At 31.2% G+C, this 21,883-nt stretch overlaps 2 protein-coding genes across 4 annotated transcripts in view; one reads left to right on the forward strand and one right to left on the reverse strand.

The window, feature by feature from the left end:
• LOC111682832 overlaps positions 1-21,883 on the forward strand; it is a 173,729-nt gene that overhangs the window by 131,001 nt on the left and 20,845 nt on the right. The window lies entirely within an intron of this gene.
• Positions 14,310-19,108, reverse strand: LOC111682833. Its single transcript, XM_023444822.2, has 5 exons — positions 18,840-19,108; positions 15,422-15,728; positions 15,281-15,360; positions 14,792-15,206; positions 14,310-14,718 (listed from the first exon to the last, which is right to left on the reverse strand). The coding sequence occupies exons 1-5, from the start codon at positions 19,058-19,060 to the stop codon at positions 14,401-14,403; spliced, it is 1,341 nt and encodes a 446-aa protein (XP_023300590.2). The 5' UTR covers positions 19,061-19,108; the 3' UTR covers positions 14,310-14,400.

A 21,883-nucleotide genomic window follows, 5' to 3' on the forward strand; every position in this document is an offset into this window, starting at 1 on the left:
AGTTAGTTAGTTAGTTAGTTAGTTAGTTAGTTAGTTAGTTAGTTAGTTAGTTAGTTAGTTAGCTAGTTAGTTAGTTAGTTAGTTAGTTAGTTAGTTAGTTAGTTAGTTTATTAGTTTGTTAATTAGTTGGTTAGTTAGTTAGTTAGTTAGTTAGTTAGTTAGTTAGTTAGTTAGTTAGTTAGCTATTACTTAGATATTAACCAGAACTATAAAAACTTATTTGTCACATCCTCCTTGAACTACGGTATTTTTCACGACATGGGCATCTTAACAATTGAAGTGTATATTAGTTTAGTACACAAAAGTTATTTATATTGTTAAAACGCATTTGGGGCGTAATGTTTTGTCATTTTCTTCTGATACTCACTATAAAACTTGCTTATAAAACACATATACATTTAGTCATATAGATACATTGTACATATGTATTTAGTACTACTACAAACAAACACATATTTAAATATCTTTTTAGTTTTTTTTAATTTTTGCACTAAATGTGGTTCCATTAAGGAAATATCTTGACAATATTGTTTTTTGTGGTAAATTCTCATAAACTACCATTTCTTAACACCCTGTATTTGCGATTATTTATATGTAAAGTTTTGGCGTTTGTCATTTGATATTAGTTTCACGTATTAATACAGTAACAAGTTATTTTACGAATATTTACAACTTTAATAACGGAAGTTGACAACTTGCTAACTACATACATACTACATATTCGCAAACTACTGTCATAGCAATAAATTTGTTTGAAAATGTATTATTAGCAAAGTTCATAATAACTGGAGGAGAAAAGAAATGTACAAAATTGGTACCAAATTGACAAACAATATATTGTCAATAATGAACTTTCCCTATTTGTTAACATTTTACACAACGTATGTGTATAAAATTTAGATTTTGACTATGAATTGAAGAAGTTTACATTTTTTAAATATGTCGACCTGGGTGATTATCTGATGATATAATCCTAGTTTATGTGATGTGAACTTTACAAAAAAAAAATAAGAACATTTATGCATTTTTGCATATTTGTTTTAAGTATATTATTAACAAAATATCTTTTGCCAAATCCCGAGTAAATCTGTTGTTTACTCTTTTTACGACTACATTTAAATGTTATTTATTTGTTCATTTCATGACAAGTTTATGACCTAAAACCAAATAAAATGGTCAGTGGAGTAAAAAGGAACTAAAAAGAAACATAAACTAAATTTAGAATGTCGTAACTATACATATGTTATATAATCATTATCAAAACTATATATGTTTAATTCACAATCGATGTCGTATCGTTGTAGAGTTGTATGTCATAAAAATGTTTAAAATATATATATTTTTTTTAACAAAAACATATTAATAAAATGTTAAGACATACTACGTTACAACCTTAGAACACCGATTGTGAATTGAACAGTAGTTTCTTGCATCGCTTTATGAGAGAAGAACTGTCTTCTGTATAGAAAGGCAGAGTTTTAAAATAATAACTTTCTGTGTAGTTTCACTCAGTCTCACTTTTCTTATTAAAACAAATTAACAAGCTCTACTTATCTGCTTTTTTAATTAAAAAGTTAATTGTTATCAAAATAAAACCTTTGAAATAGCTTCATGTGTTAATTTACATCAGTACAAAAACATATGTACATACCCAGCAAAAACATGATAATGACATTTACTTTCTTAATAACTTACTGTTTAATGACTAAAACTTACCGTCTGCATTACTTAGTATCAGTATAGTAACTTATTTAACTCCTTATCTGCAGGCGATCGTAGTATGTACTTACATAACTCCCTATTTGTAAGCGAGCATGTTAAGTGTTTGCAACCAATGACATCACCGTTTTAGATTAATGACTTAAAATGCTATTGTATAAGTAAAATTTACTATTACTTTTCAATGTAAGTTTTTGCTTGGTATGTATTATTTTCTAAATCATACCCAAGTTCATAGAATAGTTAAAAGAAAAGTTTTCATTATTGTTTCCCTTTTTCCCCTATAAAACATTTTAGTTTTCTAAAAGCTTTTCAAATTTTATTTTTGTTTGTTTTTATTTCTTGTTCATTTGGGTTATCACCTCTTAAAATAAACAATATAAAACTAAAGGACCTTTTAAACATTAGAAGCAACACTTTATCTCAGTTTTTTTTTATCAACGAAAAGAAAAGGAGAATTGAATTAAACTGATAATAAAAATATTTTACTACTCAACTAAAGACGAGCTACTAGTTTAAATCATTTCAGTGTTAAAATTATCTAAAATTTACTTTTACAGTTATATTTAGTTAAAGCTTAATTAAGAAAATATTTTTAAAAATAGTGTTTTCATTTATTCCTTTTAATATTTGCACAATTTGCACGTACCCTAAACGTCATAAAGACGTCTTTTATGGTAAGAGATTATTATCAGTTTAATAGTGAGATTTACAGTACATACTATTTCCGTTTTTAGTAAATACTAAAAAAAATAATATAACAAAATACTGTACATGGTTGATTTAAATTATCTTAAATTTTTTAATCATATTTTAACTGTGAGTTAAGTTCTGGCCAAAAAAATCTCATCCACCGCGTATATGTTGTGTTCGTAAGACTGTGTTGCGAATCTTGGTTCCGAACATGTTTATGCGATGTCCACAAATCGAACAGCACCAATTTTTTTAACCATCTCGAATATATGCAAGCCGCGACTTCTTTCGGCTCAAAAGCGTAAACGTAGCCGCTAATAAAGATTAAAATCGAAATTTTTTTTAGAAAATAATTTGACCGGTTTCTATTTATGAGACAGAGATTTGTCAGTATAATAAACGCTTATAAGGTTAATTTCTTAAGACCTGGTTCACACTAGAAAACTTTTTTTGAGAAATTTTTGATTTTTGTATGTGAGAGAAATAAATATCAACCATCTCTTTCTCTCACACACAAAATCAAAAGTTTCTCAACAAAAGTTTCCCAGTGTGATCCAGGTCTAAGGAAAGGTTGAATTGAGCCGTCAATTTAGCCTCCGCAGATATTTTCTATAATAAGTCCTAGCCGTTGACTGAAAATCGTTGCGTCGCCGCCATCGATTATTTTGGATCGGCGAATTTACTTTTTATAAAGAAAAGTAGAAGAAAGCGACATGAAAAACTGTTTGACGCAGCGTGGACTGGAATAATGGAACGGTAAGTAGATCCACAAAAATCTTATGGAAGGACCCCAATCTTCCAAATAAGGTTAATTTCCGAATATACCTTAAACCACGCCGAAAATTAAATTTCATACACTTGCACCGACTGACATTCAAACTCATCATATGTGGCTCCTTCTTCCCACATAAGGAAATACAACTAAAACCGGCTTTACACGATCACACAAGTAATATGATCGTCTAAACGCAATATGTAATGAAACCATCATACATTGATAGAGAATATTGATGGAAAATTTGACAGTCTTATGTCTCTCTTCATTTTTTGAAATGATTCAATAAAAACAAGCAGATCGCCTTAGATTAGGGATGTATTTTTATGAAAAGTATACCGATCGATTCAGAATCATTTTTTTGAGTCGACCATACTTTCCTACTTGTTTGTTATACGGATGGAATTTCATATTACTTTTTTATTACTTAAAAGTGTGATCGTGTGAAGTGCCCTTAATGCAATCCGATTGACCATATATTGGTGAGCAAGAGATGAACCACAGAAATATCAGACTCCTCTAGAAATCTAGTTTCTAAAATAAAAGAACTCAATCTGCAATTAAACAACAATAACAAAAGTCTGAGAGAACAATACCAACTACTAGCGAAAAAGATAAAGAGGATTTCAAGAGGAGACAAGATGTCGAAGGGCTTTATGTGAACATCTGCGAAAAAGATAAAGAGGATTTCAAGAGGAGACAAGATGTCGAAGGGCTTTATGTGAACATCTGCCTTGACGGCCATAGGATGAGCTTCTTCGTGTTTCACCACCTACTAAAGCATGATATAAGTTGCCCGAGTATCTAATATCTTGCTGTAGTAGTAGCCAAGTTGAGAAATGACAGATATCATGTGTCTAACTCAATCAAATCTCGACAAGTAAAGTGCAATATTTTTTTTAATCAATAGAACATAATCACCATCTAAAAGCTTACCTCAGTACATACCTTCATCCCTTTATGCCAGTAGAACGTACAACAACAGAAGCTCTTCCCGAACATTATATTTCACCATAAATCAATATTTTATGGTTAAAACGAAGCGAATTTAAGTTTAAACCACAGCCCCTACGTGGAGGCAGAAGAACCTCAATCAAATGACGGGCCAGGACAAACTGGAAACCTAAAGTACCAGGATATTTGATGCCTTGTTAATTTGGTACCCTGGTTCGATTTCATCTTCATCATAGTTTTTATAGTTCCGACAGGCTGGAGTTATTAGTATTACATCTTTAAACCAGTATTGTAATATACCAATATCATCATGGAAACGTGAAGAATGTGGGGAAAAGAACCGGCTAGATTTAACAATGTAAGAAAACTATTCCAGAGAATACTTAGAAGCTACACATATATGAACCAACAACCACAATGGATCTCTGAAACCGTTCCAACAAGGAATCAATACTAACACTCACAAAAAATCTACGAAATGAAGGCAACCATACCATCAGGCGTTTTTTTTTTTTATTTAATACAAAAATGTATTAAGTTTCAAGGATTGCTTTTATATATTAGAGGACTTTTTTACAGTTTACTTTAAGTACTTGCTCTATTCGAATTACTGTCCTTGCTGCATATCCTAGACAAACATAGAAACATTTGTCTAGACACAAACATGTTTTCCTTTTTGATTGTGTCTCAACGTCTTCATAAGTGTTTATAAGTTCTATTAAGGTCAATAAATAAATCTGTAAATTTCATTTTAGCACAAAATTTGTTAGTTAATAAAAAACAGAAGAAATTATCTTTCTTTTATTTTTCTCTTTTGAAATATAGTTTAATTTAAAAGCAGTTTAAAACAATTTGATCACAATGTTGTCTTAAATTTCTCTTTTCACAATTTCACTAAGAAAATCAAAAATATCGTAAAACTAACACTTAAACGTGAGTAAATATTGCCATAAATTTACCAAAAATGTAATATTTTTTTAATAATACAGCATAATTTTGGGCTATAAAATGATTGTCCTATAAGTTTGCATACTTTAAGGGGTGTATAAAAGCACGATTATTGTACATAGTTAAAGTATATAAATTTCAAGTTTTTTTATGATTTTCCTAAATAACATATTGTTGAAAATTATAACATATTTTATGGGGTCTTTTTGTATTGCACAAATTTATGGCATACTCCAAGGAGCAAACGAACTGCCAAATATGAAGAAACCATCATGATGAAACTAATTTATGTATAAACAGAGAGAAGTTGTGCAAATAGATGTAAATTTTAAACTGAATTTGTATATAATTCAAACCAGGCATGGGCAATGGAAATATTGAACTAATGGTATTTTATAAGAAGATGTGAACTTTTTGAATTAACGATTTTAAAGTACTATTTTCCGCTCGACTATAGACTAAAATATACACTAGACTATAGAATAACTAGAACATAGATTATAGACTAAATTATAGACTGGATTATAGACTATAGACTAGACACTAGATCAGACTATAGACCAGAATATAGACCCGACTATAGACTAAACTATAAACTAGACTATAGACTAGACTAGCCTATAGACTGGAATATAGACTAGACTATAGGCTAGACTATACACTAGAATATACTATAGACTAGACTATATACCAGAATATACTATAGAGTAGAATATAAACTGGACTATAGACTAGAATATAGACTAGACTATAGACTAGACTATAAATTATACTATATACTAGACTATAGACTAGACTATAGACTTTACTATAGAGTAGACTATAGACGAGACTATAGACTAGACTATAGAGTAGACTATAGACTAGACTATTAACTGTACTATATACTAGACTACAGACTAAACTATAGACTAGACTATAGACTAGACTATAGACTAGACTATAAACTAGACTAGAGGCTAGACTATAGACTAGACTATAAATTAGACCATAAACTAGACTATAGACTTGACTGTAAATTAAACTATAGACTAGACAATAGACTAGACCATGTGGTATACTATAGACTAGACTATAAATTAAACTATAGACTAGACTATAGACTAGACTATAGAGTAGACTATAGACTAGACTAAAAACTGTACTATATACTAGACTATAGACTAGACTACAGACTAGACTATAGACCTGACTATAGACTCGACTATAGACTAGATTATAGACTTGACTTTAGACTAGACTATAGACTAACTATAGACTAGACTATAGACTAGACTATAGACTAGACTATAGACTAGACTATAGACTAGACTATAGACTAGACTATAGACTAGACTATAGACTAGACTATATAATAGACTATAGACTAGACTATAGACTAGACTATAGACTAGACTATAGACTGGACTATAGACTAGACTATAGACTAAAATAGACTAGACTATAGACTAGACTATAGACTAGACTATAGACTAGACTATAGACTAGACTATAGACTAGACTATAGACTAGACTATAGACTAGACTATAGACTAGACTATAGACTAGACTATAGACTAGACTATAGACTAGACTATAGACTAGACTATAGACTAGACTATAGACTAGACTATAGACTAGACTATAGACTAGACTATAAAGACTATAGACTAGACTATAGACTAGACTATAGACTAGACTATAGACTAGACTATAGACTAGACTATAGACTAGACTATAGACTAGACTATAGACTAGACTATAGACTAGACTATAGACTAGACTATAGACTAGACTATAGACTAGACTATAGACTAGACTATAGACTAGACTATAGACTAGACTATAGACTAGACTATAGACTAGACTATAGACTAGACTATAGACTAGACTATAGACTAGACTATAGACTAGACTATAGACTAGACTATAGACTAGACTATAGACTAGACTATAGACTAGACTATAGACTAGACTATAGACTAGACTATAGACTAGACTATAGACTAGACTATAGACTAGACTATAGACTAGACTATAGACTAGACTATAGACTAGACTATAGACTAACTATAGACTAGACTATAGACTAGACTATAGTAGACTAGACTAGACTATAGACTAGACTATAGACTAGACTATAGACTAGACTATAGACTAGACTATAGACTAGACTATAGACTAGACTAAAGACTAGACTATAGACTAGACTATAGACTAGACTATAGACTAGACTATAGACTAGACTATAGACTAGACTATAGACTAGACTATAGATTAGACTATAGACTAGACTAAAGACTAGACTAAAGACTAGACTATAGACTAGACTATAGACTGGACTATAGACTAGACTATAGACCAGACTATAGACTATACTTTAGACTATACTTTAGTCTAAACTATAGACCAGACGATAGACTAGACTATAAAATATACTATAGACTAGACTACATACTAGAAAATTAACTATAGACTAAACTATAGGTTATACCATATTTAGACTAAACTATAATACTATGGACTATACTATAAACTGGACTATACAATAAATAACAGATTATAGACTACTCTATAGACTAGGCTTTAAACTATGCTATAGGCATATAAATCTTACTACAAACTAGACTTGATCATAGACTAGACTATAAAACATACCATAGACTAAACTATAGACTAGATCAACAAATAGACTAGATAATAAATGTTAGACTATAAAAAACTTAAAAGTGACTACGATGTAGACTATTTGTCAAAGTTAAAAATGTGCCCAAAATATAAGTATTGAAGAACGGTACTAAAGTACTAAATTTTCCATGCCTGATTCACGTTAAGGGTGGTGTTCGTGTTATTTCAATGTAAAACAAAAACAAGCTTTGAAAATTTTTACATTTGTTTCATTTTAAAGAAAAAAAATGTAATTTTTTTACAAAATACCACCCTAATGTATATTTATATTTATTATATTAAGGAACAATTTAACATAAAAGAAAACTGCTCAAGCTTCGACAAATAAAGCTATTTATCAAATTTTACATCATCTGTCTTTGTTGTTTGTTTGAAAAAATTGCTAATTTTAATTTTTAAAACAATAGCTGAAAACACTCAATTGTACATTTCTAAATTTAAACAATAAGACACAGAGCAGAGTCACCCATATAAGTATGCTACAAAATAATAACTAAAACAAAAGCCACTAATATCCCAATGAAATGCTCTATTATGTCTCTTGTGTTTCTATTTACATATATTTTTTATAAAATTTCTTGATTTAAAAGAAATTTGTTGTTATTTTTTTGTCTCACATTTCTATTATTTTGACAACAATTTGTACAACTGGTTATAACCCTTAAAAATATGCTGTGAAAACAAAATCTTACAGATAAAGATATAAAATGTAGCAGCATTAGATTGGATTATAAATACGAACAGACACTTAGACAAACTGCCAAATAGAAAGAAAGACAGATGTAGAAACAGACAGACTAGACATATGAATAGAGATAGACAGACAGTTAAGTTAACAATGTCATAGAGTAAGAATGAGTCCTTAAAGAACGAAATGAAAAAAGAACAAAAACAGGTTTTAAAACAAAAAGAAATAAAAGGTAATAAAGACAACAATATAAATAAGACATTAGACAAACAATATCATGCTAATGTCTTTTATATATATTTAGACAATTCTTTTAAAACGAAATGAAAATAAAAATTAATATTAAAATAAAGATAGAATTAAAGGAAATAAAATGTTAATAGAAACAAACATCTAATCATTTCAAAGTAAATGTTTAGAAAAACAAATGTACACATCATGGAGGGAAGGATTTCTTAAACAAAGTACACGTTTAGGAAGTGTAGCAATAATTTCTTATTTTTGTGATAAGAAAATTATATAAATTTTTGAAAATATTTCCCTGATCATTCTATCCCCGCATAGAACAAGTGCTATTATGTTAATTCTAATACTTTTGCACATTGTCGAACAAAGGAAGTATTGTTGTTCAACTTAAAGGACAATACCAGGATAAACTGTGTGCCTAAACAATACAACTACAGTTGTTGTCTAGAAGACAGAGTGGAAATAGAATGAACAGCTCTAAAATTACAACGACAGTAAATGCTCATTTACAACAATAATAAAAATAATCACAAAGTATTTACAAAAACAAGTAAGAGTTCTATATTCTATTTCTAGGTTTAATATTATATTTTTCATATTTCTAGGTTTAATATTATAGAAAGTTCAATTTTTCCGGTTCTCACCAAATTCCGTCTCTACATACTTAATTTCATGTTTCTAGGTTCAATATTATAGAAAATTCAAAAGTACCTCTTGCAGAAAGAAAATGTACCAAACAATCCCCATTGATTTGTTCTCGTCTAATCCGGGTTCAAAAAAGTACTCTTTGAAAAACGGAAAAGTACCAAAAAGTTCCCTTTTATGGGTTCTCACCTAATTCAGAAGCTACATACTTAATTTCATATTTCTAAGTTCAATATTACAAACAATTCAAAAAGTACATTTTAAAAACCAAAAAAAAAAAGTACTAAAAAGTTAACTTTTTCTGCTTCTCATCTAATTTTGATGCTATATACTATGTTTCTATGTTCAATATTATAGGAAATTCAAAAAGATTTGTTCTCGTTTAATCCGGGCTCTACATACTTAATTTCATGTTTCTAGGTTCATTATAATACAAAACTCAAAAAGTACCTTTTGAAATACGTAAAAGTTCTCTTTTATGGATTCTCACCTAATTCCTACTCTACATACTCAATTTCATATTTCTAGGTTCAATTTTATAAAAAAAAATCAAAAAGTACCTTTTGTAGAACGAAAAAGTACCAAAAATTTCCTTTGATGTGTTTTGTACAATCCGGGCTATGCATACTTAATATAATATTACTTAGTTCATTATTACAGAAAACCTAAAAAGTACCTTTTGAAAAACGAAAAAGTACCAAAAATTTCCCTTTTATTTTTTTCTCATATAATTTCGAATCTATATATTTAATTTCATGTTCCTAGTTTCAATATTATAAAGAGGTGCTACCAATACCTCTAGTCTGCCGGGACTATAAACTGGTGATGTCAAATGTATCCTTGGCTTCGCCTCGGAATGATTTGGCATGAAGTCTAACCAGAGCACCATATAATCTGGCACTACGGGTGGCCAGTTGCCCGCAGGACTATGACCTGCCTGGTCAGTTGGTTGAGGTTCCTTCGGGATCCACAAAGTGGCTGTAGTTTAATACCAAAATTCTCGGGTTTAAGGACTGATATATCCTATACCTAATGGGTTAGATAAATCTCTATTCGAACAGGTCTGTGTACAAAGCAGCATATGCTGGATTCCTAAACCCGATCGGTATCTCTTACCGTTCGCGTAGTGGGACGCCAGTATATGCTGGGGAATTATCAGTTCAGTATACAATGGTAGCCTGTCATCCCGTAGATCGATCTTTATGATCATGGGAATGGAACTGATGCTAAATTTAGTGAAAGACCGGGAAAGTCTCCATATATTGGAGATTAGTACTGATTTAGTATGCCTTTTTACGCTTTGGGGAAGTTCTTCGGTGCTGTTGCCATCTCAACAGGATATATTGATACATGCTGCGCGACTATTTGTCGGGACAATTATTGGAATTAATTGACTTTGGAAATTCCTACTTCCTCTGTTACATTGATCGGTTCATATAAGAGGTATCCTGATCCATTTTGTTGGGTATTTCGGACTACCAAATATGTCTCTTAGGTGCTGTTGCCAATACAACAGAGCGATCTCAGTAGTGTGGTTGTGCGGGCTTTAGGGGGTTAAGGAATACACTGGAATGGGTCATTAGATGATGGAGATTGCATTTTGAATAATGCAATTTTCTCATGACATCATTAAGGGTGGTCATCTTCCGCTTTGCCGGAAGATTGATTTCACCTGATGTTGGTACTTGTCACCCCCTTCTATTGACTTTAGACCAGTGATTGCTTTTTCCATGTCAGGGTACGCGGATTAAATCCTATGCGGCCTGTCATTCAGCAGTAGTTTTTTACTCTTTTGATGGTTAAAGAAGTAATTCTGTGGATTTAATCATTTAGCTCTCTTAGACCCCGGTACTACAGAAAAACTTTTCGTAGCTACAAATTATTTATTTCAGCTTAAAGAATATTTCCTCCGTACTTTGAACAATTTATTACTTTGTAATATTTAAATACTATTAACCAAAACATAAAGCCAATAACCCCAGGAAAAACTTACATTGAACAGTAATGAGTTAAAAAGCTAATAAAACCTCTTTGCACTACTTCTTTATTAGCAATTTGAGTCATTATTTTAACACGGTGATGTCATTGGAGGCAAGTACTTCTACGCTCGATTACAAATAGGGATTTAAAGAAGTACTTGCAACTTGTCTTTTTCTATTGATATTTCAGACACATTCAATACCATCTCCATATGAAATACACTTTTATCGGGCAGATAAATACAACTTGTAAATTATTTATTTCACAATAACCTTAAGCCTTATTATGGTTTCTGTTAAGCTAAAGTGGTAACAGATGATTATATTGTTATACTGTGTTTGTGCTGGCACACATTTAGATCCTTGTATGGAATTTCAGGATAACTGTAGAAATAGTAACCCAACAGTTTCTTAAAAAATATTTAAATTTTTGTATTACTCAATTTAAGTAATTATGTTTGTATCCACTTTGTAGGGCAGAGAATATTTAATCGACACTTAAGCATATCTAGTGGAAATCAGTTAAAATCATCTGTTCTTGATCGTCACCTCGAACTACAGGGTATGTTTAAATGACAGTCGTTTAGTAATAATGGTAAGTCGTCTATCTGTGTGTATTAATAAAAAAAGTGCTTCATTATGGGTAAGTACGTGTGTCTATTTATTAACAAAAAGAAAGCACAGAAACAACAACCAAAAACAAGAGATAACATTTTTTATTGCTAAAGGCCTAAATTAAATGTCATAATGTTTTCGTTGCGTTTAATACAAATTTAAGCAGCTTAATCGTTTGTTCTCTTACTGTTTCTAGTCAGTCACTGATTCAATGCTTAAACGCTTGTTCTCAGACTATTTGTATCGTCACTCCGTCAATTAACACTCCGTCAATTAACAAGATAACAACATTACAGTTAATTTACTTAGCTTTTGATCTCTATGCTGGTTGATTAACTTTCATGGGTTTAAGGTAGAGATAAGATATTTTACCGTCTTAATCTACTTGGAATGTGTTTCGATAAAGAAAACATTTTCTTATGACTACGTAAAAGAAAATGTGTACATTTAACAAAAAACGCACAGTGGTATAGAAAATATAGAGGAAACTTAAATTGTAACTTCTTGAAGCTTCACTAGACTTCAGTGAAATAATAAGTAAGTTTTGTAAAATATTTAACATTTTAACTTGAAAGAGAAGGACACCTCGGATATGTTAATTTGTAAAAATTTAAATTTCTAGACTTGACTAGAGACCAGACTATAGACTATACTATAGTCTAGACTATAGACCATACTATAGTCTAGACTATAGACCATACTATAGTCTAGTCTATAGTCTAGTCTATATTCTAGTCTATAGTCTAGTCTATAGTCTACTCTATAGTCTAATCTATAGTCTAGTCTATATTCTAGTCTATATTCTAGTCTATAGTCTAGTCTATATTCTAGTCTATAGTCTAGTCTATAGTCTAGTCTATATTCTAGTCTAAAGTCTAGTCTATAGTCTAGTCTATAGTCTAGTCTATAGTCTAGTCTATAGTCTAGTCTATAGTCTAGTCTATATTCTAGTCTATAGTCTAGTCTATAGTCTAGTCTATATTCTAGTCTAAAGTCTAGTCTATAGTCTAGTCTATAGTCTAGTCTATAGTCTAGTCTATAGTCTAGTCTATAGTCTAGTCTATAGTCTAGTCTATAGTCTAGTCTATAGTCTAGTCTATAGTCTAGTCTATAGTCTAGTCTATAGTCTAGTCTATAGTCTTGTCTAGTCTATAGTCTAGTCTATAGTCTAGCCTATAGTCTAGTCTATAGTCTAGTCTAGTCTAGTCTATAGTCTAGTCTAGTCTATAGTCTAGTCTAGTCTAGTCTATAGTCTAGTCTAGTCTATAGTCTAGTCTATAGTCTAGTCTAGTCTAGTCTATAGTCTAGTCTATAGTCTAGTCCATAGTCTAGTCTATAGTCTAGTCTATAGTCTAGTCTATAGTCTAGTCTATAGTCTAGTCTATAGTCTAGTCTATAGTCTAGTCTATAGTATAGTCTATAGTCTAGTCTATATTCTAGTCTATAGTCTAGTCTATAGTCTACTCTATAGTCTAATCTATAGTCTAGTCTATATTCTAGTCTATATTCTAGTCTATAGTCTAGTCTATATTCTAGTCTATAGTCTAGTCTATAGTCTAGTCTATATTCTAGTCTAAAGTCTAGTCTATAGTCTAGTCTATAGTCTAGTCTATAGTCTAGTCTATAGTCTAGTCTATAGTCTAGTCTATAGTCTAGTCTAGTCTATAGTCTAGTCTATAGTATAGTCTATAGTCTAGTCTGTAGTCTACTCTATAGTCTAGTCTATAGTCTTGTCTATAGTCTAGTCTATAGTCTAGTATATAGTCTAGTCTATAGTCTAGTCTATAGTCTAGTATATAGTCTAGTCTATAGTCTAGTCTATAGTCTAGTCTATAGTATAGTCTATAGTATAGTCTATATTCTAGTCTATAGCCTAGTTTATAGTCTAGTCTATAGTCTAGTCTATAGTCTAGTCTACATTCCAGTCTATAGTCTAGTCTATAGTCTAGTTTATAGTCTAGTCTATAGTCCAGTCTATAGTCTAGTCTACAGTCCAGTCTATAGTCTAGTCTACAGTCCAGTCCATAGTCTATTCTATAGTCCAGTCTATAGTCTAGTCTATAGTCTAGACTATAGTCTAGTCTATAGTCTATAATCTACCCTATAGGCTAGTCCAGAATTTTAATGTTTCGATTTCATGTCAGAAAGCCTAACTTTTGTAACCGATGTCTTCTGGTTGGGATAAAATTTCCAGCGGTGTTAATCATGATGACCACGGTCGTTATTTCACTTTCATAGGCGTCAGAATAGCCATGAGAAAATGGGCGTGCCATGGATTGCAAATATTCTTATTATATTAAAAAGGCTTAATATAGAGAAGCCATTATTCGAAATACCCCTTTTAAAGTCCATTATGCATTTTTGAAAAGTATTTTAAAAGTTGGTTCTCTGGGACATGAAATCCCACTTATATAGTTATTATTTCACTTACAATTTTAAAATACAAAGTTAATTCCTTTTTTATTATTTTATTAATAATCCTCTTCTTCTTCTTCTTCTTCATTTTCAAAGAAGTTATTTTCATTATCTACTGTTTCTGTTGGATTTGCTTTCAAATCAGTTTCAAGGGAAGTATTTAAATTATTTCCGGAATCTAATGTTTCAACTGGTTTTGATTTTAAGTCCGTGTTAGGAAAACCATTTAAACGTTTTGAGGTTTTAACATCTTCAACATTACAGCAAAATATAATACCCATTACATTATAACGAAAAGTAGAGCTGATTTCTTTCAACCAAGGAATTTCGTGACATATGTCTGGACAAAAGATTATATCCTTTTCCGCATAAAACTAAAAAGAAATAATATAAAAACAAATTTCAAAATTTTTCATTTAATAAAATCATTTTTAACTAAATACTTACTTCATTAAATGGTGAATTTATACCAATAATGACAATTTCATTGGTGCTATTGTCACTGGCCTGCAAATAATTCCAAACATACAATGGTATTGTGCTGTCAGTTTTAATGATGACTTCTTCCATGGTGTAATTCGTTTGACAGTTCTCAGTAAAGGGTGCTTCCATGACGCCAGATATTCCCGCTACGATGTCATATGCTTGTTTATCACCTTCAACATGCTTTTCGAGAGCAGCTTCATAACGTCGCCAATTGTTAAGACGCAAATTTGGCCACCATAAAAATTCAAGTAGAGACGAGAACTGCTGATTAAATGTAGAATTAAGTTTAGGCATTTGTATTATGGAACTGTAGCCATAGTTTGTGTAGGTGAACATGTTTTGGAACTGTTCATTAACGAAATCGTCTTTTGTGATGCTATGTAAATACATATAATAAAAGAGAGTATGTTGCTTATATTATTGGTATATCATGCCACTTTCATAACTTACTTATTTGGACCAAAAGATTCATCTATATATTGTATTTCTAAAAGAGGTGGTGTGCTCGAATTCTTCAAGTTAGATGGTTTCTAAAATTTTCAAATTTAAATTAAAAAGATTTAAAAAGTTTTTTTATTTAAGAAATTTTACCATATAAACAGAATGTTTTGGTGCCAGTGTATAATAAACTGATGAAAGGGACTGATCATAGGTATTATAACAAATTCCAGCCAAAAAAATATAACTATTAAAAACACTAGGTCGACCCACAAAATATGATGTCAAATAAAATGGACACCATGTGAATTTCTCCGACGATTCATATAATTTCCATTTTATTGTGGAGCACCTTAAATTTATAGCACTTTCATAATTGTAGATACTATACGAATGCTTTTTATTCGTTTTGGTTTGTATCGAGTTCATACACTTGACGAAAAGTTGATTTGTTGCGAAGCTGTTAAGGATAAAAATGTATTTAATAATAATGTAAAATAAACGAAGAAAAATAATTCCGGATCTACATACTTAATTTCAGATTTCTGGGTTCAATATTAAAAAAAATCAAAAAGTTATTTTTAACAAGTAGGAAAGTATAGTCGGGCATGGCCGACCATATGATACCCTACACCATGAGTATATTTTTACAATTTTTACTTTTAAAAAATTTTTATTTTTTGTAAAGAAACTTTTATGTTGAATATTACCATAATTCCAAAATATTTAAGCCATTTATTGATAAAAAACTAAAATTTCTAAATGAGGCTTTATATAGGTCAAATATGGGCCGATCCTCGGTAAATTTGGGAAAAGAATATATTTCTAAATAACAGTTAGTTTTGTTGAGTTTCATTGCGATACAAATGGTTACAAGTCAATTTTAGACGTTTAAGTCATTTTTTGAAGGGGGGGTTTGTATGGGGGCTAGGGTCAAATATAGGCCGATCCTTACGAAAATCTGCAGTATCATTTATACTTATATAAAACATATTTGTGCCAATTTTTAGAGAGATAGCAGAATATTTGACGTAATTATAGCATAAAAAGTTCAAATCGGGAGGTACGGTTGTATGGGGGCTAGGTGAAATAATGAACCGATTTCAACCATTTTCAATAGGCTTCGTCCTTGTGCCAAAAAACAAGCTTGGTCCAAATTTCATCAAATTATCTTGAAAATTGCGGCCTGTACCTTGCGCACAAGGTTTACATGGACAGCCAACCGGACAGACGGACGGACGGACGGACATGTCTTAATCGACTCAAAAAATGATTCTGAATCGATCGGTATACTTTAAGGTGGGTATTGGACCAATATTTTTGTATGTTACAAACATCAGCACAAACGTATAATACCCTCCCCACTATAGTGGTGTAGGGTATAATAACTAAAAAAGTACCATAAAGATCCCTTTTATGGGTTCTCACCTATTTTGGACTCTACATACTTAAATTTAAAAAGTACCTTTAAAAAAGGAAAAAGTACCAACAAGTTCCCTTTTATGGCTTCTTACATAAGCCAGTCTCCACACAATTAATTTCATGTTTCTAGCCAATAATAACACACTAGTGCTGCTTTCGCTCTGCTACTCTTACTATGCTGCTCTCGATCTGCCTTGTTTTTATAAACATGCGTACAATAATAAAATTTATCGTATGATTATGAATTTTGTTTGGCATGTTTGAGCATGAAAAAAATTTAAATTTTTGATGAAATTTTCAAAGGTTGATTCGTATTTTAGGTCTCGGTCCTGTATTTATGGACCTATTTTGCTGATTTTAAATAGCGATCTTCTCGAAAGCATGTCTAACAGAATTATTGAAGATTCTTATCTCGCCGATATCTGGAGTCCTCTAAGAAGTGATTTCAACAAACACACAGACAGACATAGCTTAATGAACTCCGCTACCTATAAGGATCCAGAATATTTATACTTTATGGGATCGGAAAATTTTAATTTAGAAATTACAAACGGAATGACAAACTTATATATACACAATTCTGACAGCACCCCTCCCCCCCAGTGGCATATTATATGGTGCTATTGCAATCACGGGGTATAAAGAGGTGGCCAATACCTCTAGTCTGGCCGGGATTAAAAAATTGGTTACAGTCTAGTCCTTGCATAGATTGAAAGAGGTCTGACCAGAGCACCGCATAAAATGGTACTACGGGTGACCAGTTGCCAGCAGGACTATGTCCTGGCTGGTCTGTTAGTTGAGGTTCATTCGGGAACCACGTAGTGGTTGTGGTTTAAACCCAAATTTGCGCGGAGAGTAAGTGGCGGTTAAAAGATTGATGTAAGGTTAAGTCAATATTTCGGAATAAGTTCCGTGCTGTTGACGAAACAACAGATACCCCACAGAGGAGTGACTGTGGGACTAAGCGTTGGAAAGGAGTTGTTATTAATTGTATATGGTACGGGATGAATGTGGGGTACGGCGGGCCTCACCCACCCGTCTTCCTATAATAAATGTGTCGTATGAATGAGATATGTGCTGGGTTGAACGATGATGGATGAAAGGTATGAAATACATATTATACCATTGAATTTTCCTTCCTTGTCCAGATATGTTCAGAGTTTACTCTGTTCATATCAGAATTACCACAGTGTGTAACTGTGAGTAAGAACAATGTCTTCGGCTTATTGATGGATCGTACTTCGGTCCACCGGTTACGTCTCTAGATGCTGTTGCCGAATCAACAGAAGCCATCCAATGGTCAGAGATTAGATAGCTAGAGTACTTTAGCAAAGTACTTGTGCATGGACCGGTCAAAGCCAATGTACAAAAATTGTCACCTGAGTTTTTCATTGAAGAAGAACGGAGCGATGGTAGACCGTTCTCAAGTCTACCCCGATGGATGAAAAAGACCACCGTGACATAAAGCCGTCAAAGCAGGTGCTCACGTTAAAACTCTCGACATTCATACCCTTCTTACGAAGGAGAAGGATATAAAAAAGTTTGCTGGAGGAAGGTATTTAAGATTCGGCACAGCCGTTGTTAATATTTAACATTTCTATGAATGTTATTCAAATAATTTATATACGATTTAAATTTGAAAGTTCTTATGAACGATTTTACTAAAATTTGTAAAATAAATATTTAAAACAATTTAGAAAATGTCTAATTTCATTTCTGTATTTCTCTAACAGCTTCTGTTTAGCAATGTAGAGCACGATAGAGTCCGAATTACGAAATAGTATTGAAAATGTTCAATATCGAAATATATCGATCGATGTTTCACCTATCCTCATACAATACGAGTCCAACAAGGAAATTAGACATAAATAAAAAGATTTAAACGAAGCAAAAGATTTCTAGCAAATTTTAAGGATATCAGTCTATAATTGACCCATGATATTCCATAATAGATTAGGATTGCAATATATTCAGCATCACGATTTTAATTAACATACGGACTGACGAACAGACTTTCTTATAAGATCTGAAAAATATACTATAAAAATTCCATATACCCTTATCAGAAAGTTGAAAGGCATACAAATATATCAAATTTTTCTTAATACATTTATATATGTATGTTATATATTGACAAAACTGTACTTACTTTTCGAATTCAAGATCACAATTTGCTTCAATTTCTTGATTGTGATGCAAAATTATATAGTTTTTTTTTACATTTATCAGCTTTGAGCCCACATATTTATAGACCCTTGGTCTTATTGATATGTCTGCCGGAAGATGTATTTTGCAGTCAGCTTTTATGGATGTTATGGTACAAAATATAATTAATATATTTAAATAAAGAACTTTTATAACTCGTGTCATTTTTTAAATACGTACTGAAACTTTCGAATTTTATTGAGTTCTAAAATAAAAATTTTAAATACGTCTTCTATTTATATGATTTAAAATCAGGTTTTTAAAATTATCTCTCTCTTAAAGAAAATAAACGAATTATACAAATTTTCTATACCCTACGCAAATACTAAGTAAAACAGAGAGTACTGAAAAATTAGTATAAAAATGATTAAAACAATTAATAATTACATTGTTATAACGTATTCGTACGTTGTATCAATGAATTTAACAATTTTAATATTTAATCGAATTTTTGATATTTTGTATGAATGCCTGAAAATATTTATAATTTCCATCATTAGTTTAAACTAATAATATTAAAAATTACTGAAGGTGCTTTATCATCAAAAATCCGTGATAAGGCATTTGTAATGTCTAGCAAAAATAACGGCATTATCGTTAAGTTCACTAACATTGTATGTACGTGGTAATTTTAATAAATAAAATTATGTTCTTTCCCTTTTAAGATTGATATTTCCACGACAAAATATATACAAATTATTATTTTCATTTAATACCCAGCAGAAAAAGAACTTCCAAAGTAGCGAAAAAGAAGTAGAATTTACTTCATGGAAGTACTGAAAGAGACCTGAAGAAGTAATAATTTTAACACAGGCTTGTCATAGGAGGGATGTTCTTTTCATTTGATTCCATATTCACTACACCTGAAGTCGTTCTTAGGAAGTAATTTTTATGTTCTTTTCTTGTAAGTTATTAGGGAGTGAAATTGTAGTATTATAGAATACTAGCTATACCCAGTGTGCTTCGCTACCCTCATCGTAATGGAATAAAATAAATATCATTATTGTAAAAAATCGCATACACATTTTTATACAATTTTATGTTTTTAGGTTCAATATTATAGAAAAGTATTAACAAAAGAACAAAAAAGTACCAAAGTATCCTTTATCAATTTTCGTTCAATTAGGATACTGCATGTTTAATATTTTAGAAAGCTCTAAAAGTACCAGTACGAAAAAGTACCAAAAAGACCTATTTTATTTAATTTCATGTTCCTAAATTCAATATTATAGAAAATTCAAAAAGTACCAATTAAAGAACGAAAAAGTACCAGAAAATATTCCAGTTTAAATTTTCATTCACTCAAATCTTAATTTCATGTTTCCAGGTTAAATTTTATAGAAAACTCAATAACTACCAGTCGAAGAACGAAAAATTACCAAAAAGTCCCCTTTTATATGTTCTAACTTAATACAGGCTCTGCCTACTTAATTTCATGTTTCTAGGTTCAATATTATAGAAAATTCCTTTTGATGAACGAAAAAGTACCAAAAAGTCACCTTTTATAGATTCTCATTTACTCCGGGTTCTACATGCTTAATTTTACGTTTCTAGGTTCCATATTATACAAAAATCCAAAAAGTACCTTTTGAAGATCGAAAAAGTACCAAAAAGTCCCCTTTTATAGGTTCTCACTTAATCCAGGCTCTACATACTTAATTTCATGTTTCTAGGTTCAATATTATATTAAATTCAAAAAGTCCCTTTGAAGAACGAAAAAGTACCAAAAAGTCCCCTTTTATAGATTCTCATTTACTCCGGGTTCTACATGCTTAATTTCATGTTTCTAGGTTAAATTTTATAGAAAACTCAAAAAGTACCTTTTGTAGAACGAAACAGTACCAAAAAGTCCCCTTTTTATAGATTCTCATTTACTCCGGGCTCTACATGCTTAATTTCATGTTTCTAGGTTTAATTTTAAAGAAAACTCCAAAAAATACGTGTGTAGAACGAAAAAGTACCGAAAAGTCCCTTTATTATTAATTTCATGTTTCGATTTCAATATCAAAGAAAACTCAAAAAGTACCAGATGAAGAATGAAAAAGTACCAAAAAATATCACTTGGTACCAGGGTTCCAAAAAAACACCTCATTAGCATATTCAGTGTTTCTAAATCTAAAAAATTTTATCTAAATTGGATCATTGTGTTTGAATAAAATCAAATTTCCCATTTTTACCCCCTTTTGGTACCTTTTTTCTACCCATTAACGAAATAAAAATTCTATTCCAAAATGTTGCAACATCGTAGTGGGAGCCCGTTATTATGTATTTATATGTAGAAGTTAATAAACCAAAATCAATGTTTTATGAAAAAAGTACCAAAAGTAGGTACAATTTTCACCCCTTAAACTATAATTATAATGTTTGTTTGCTAAAAAAAAACCTAAAGCAAAACAAACGAACAACTCAAGGACTTCTTTCACCACCGGCCCATTGTATGTAATTAATGTGTATGGAATTTCTGAGTTATCCAATATATTCCCATAGTAGCCCCATTTGAAGAATGACAGGTGTCATGACAAACTAACCCCGACAGAAGGCAAGAAGAACCGTTAGAAGGCGTGGACTCATCATCAGGTGAAAATAACCTTTTCATACTATGAGTAATGTCATGTCCTTACAAACATTCTCATCATCTAAAGACAGATTAACAGATTGATTTCAGTGGCCACTAGGACCTACTGTGATAAGTTATACATGTTTGAAGTAAACTCAATCATTAAGTAAAATCGCCAATAAATTAAAGATTAAGTTATTACAACTCCACCAAGTCTTAATCAACTCCACCGACACTTCAACCATCACTTATTCGTTCCTTCCGACATCTTGATAAATACAACTCAGTATACCTCTCGTCCATCAGACACAGAAATCCGATAATTGTTGCGGGCAGAAAAAATTACAAATATATCCCCCCCCCTCGTAGAGACGATTATGAGTTTGTAGGGAGAGGGAAAAATCGTAACCCTCAGCGGCGACGCCTCTGGC

The sequence above is a fragment of the Lucilia cuprina genome, chromosome 2 (assembly GCF_022045245.1).
Source record: "Lucilia cuprina isolate Lc7/37 chromosome 2, ASM2204524v1, whole genome shotgun sequence".
NCBI classification, from domain to species: domain Eukaryota; kingdom Metazoa; phylum Arthropoda; class Insecta; order Diptera; family Calliphoridae; genus Lucilia; species Lucilia cuprina.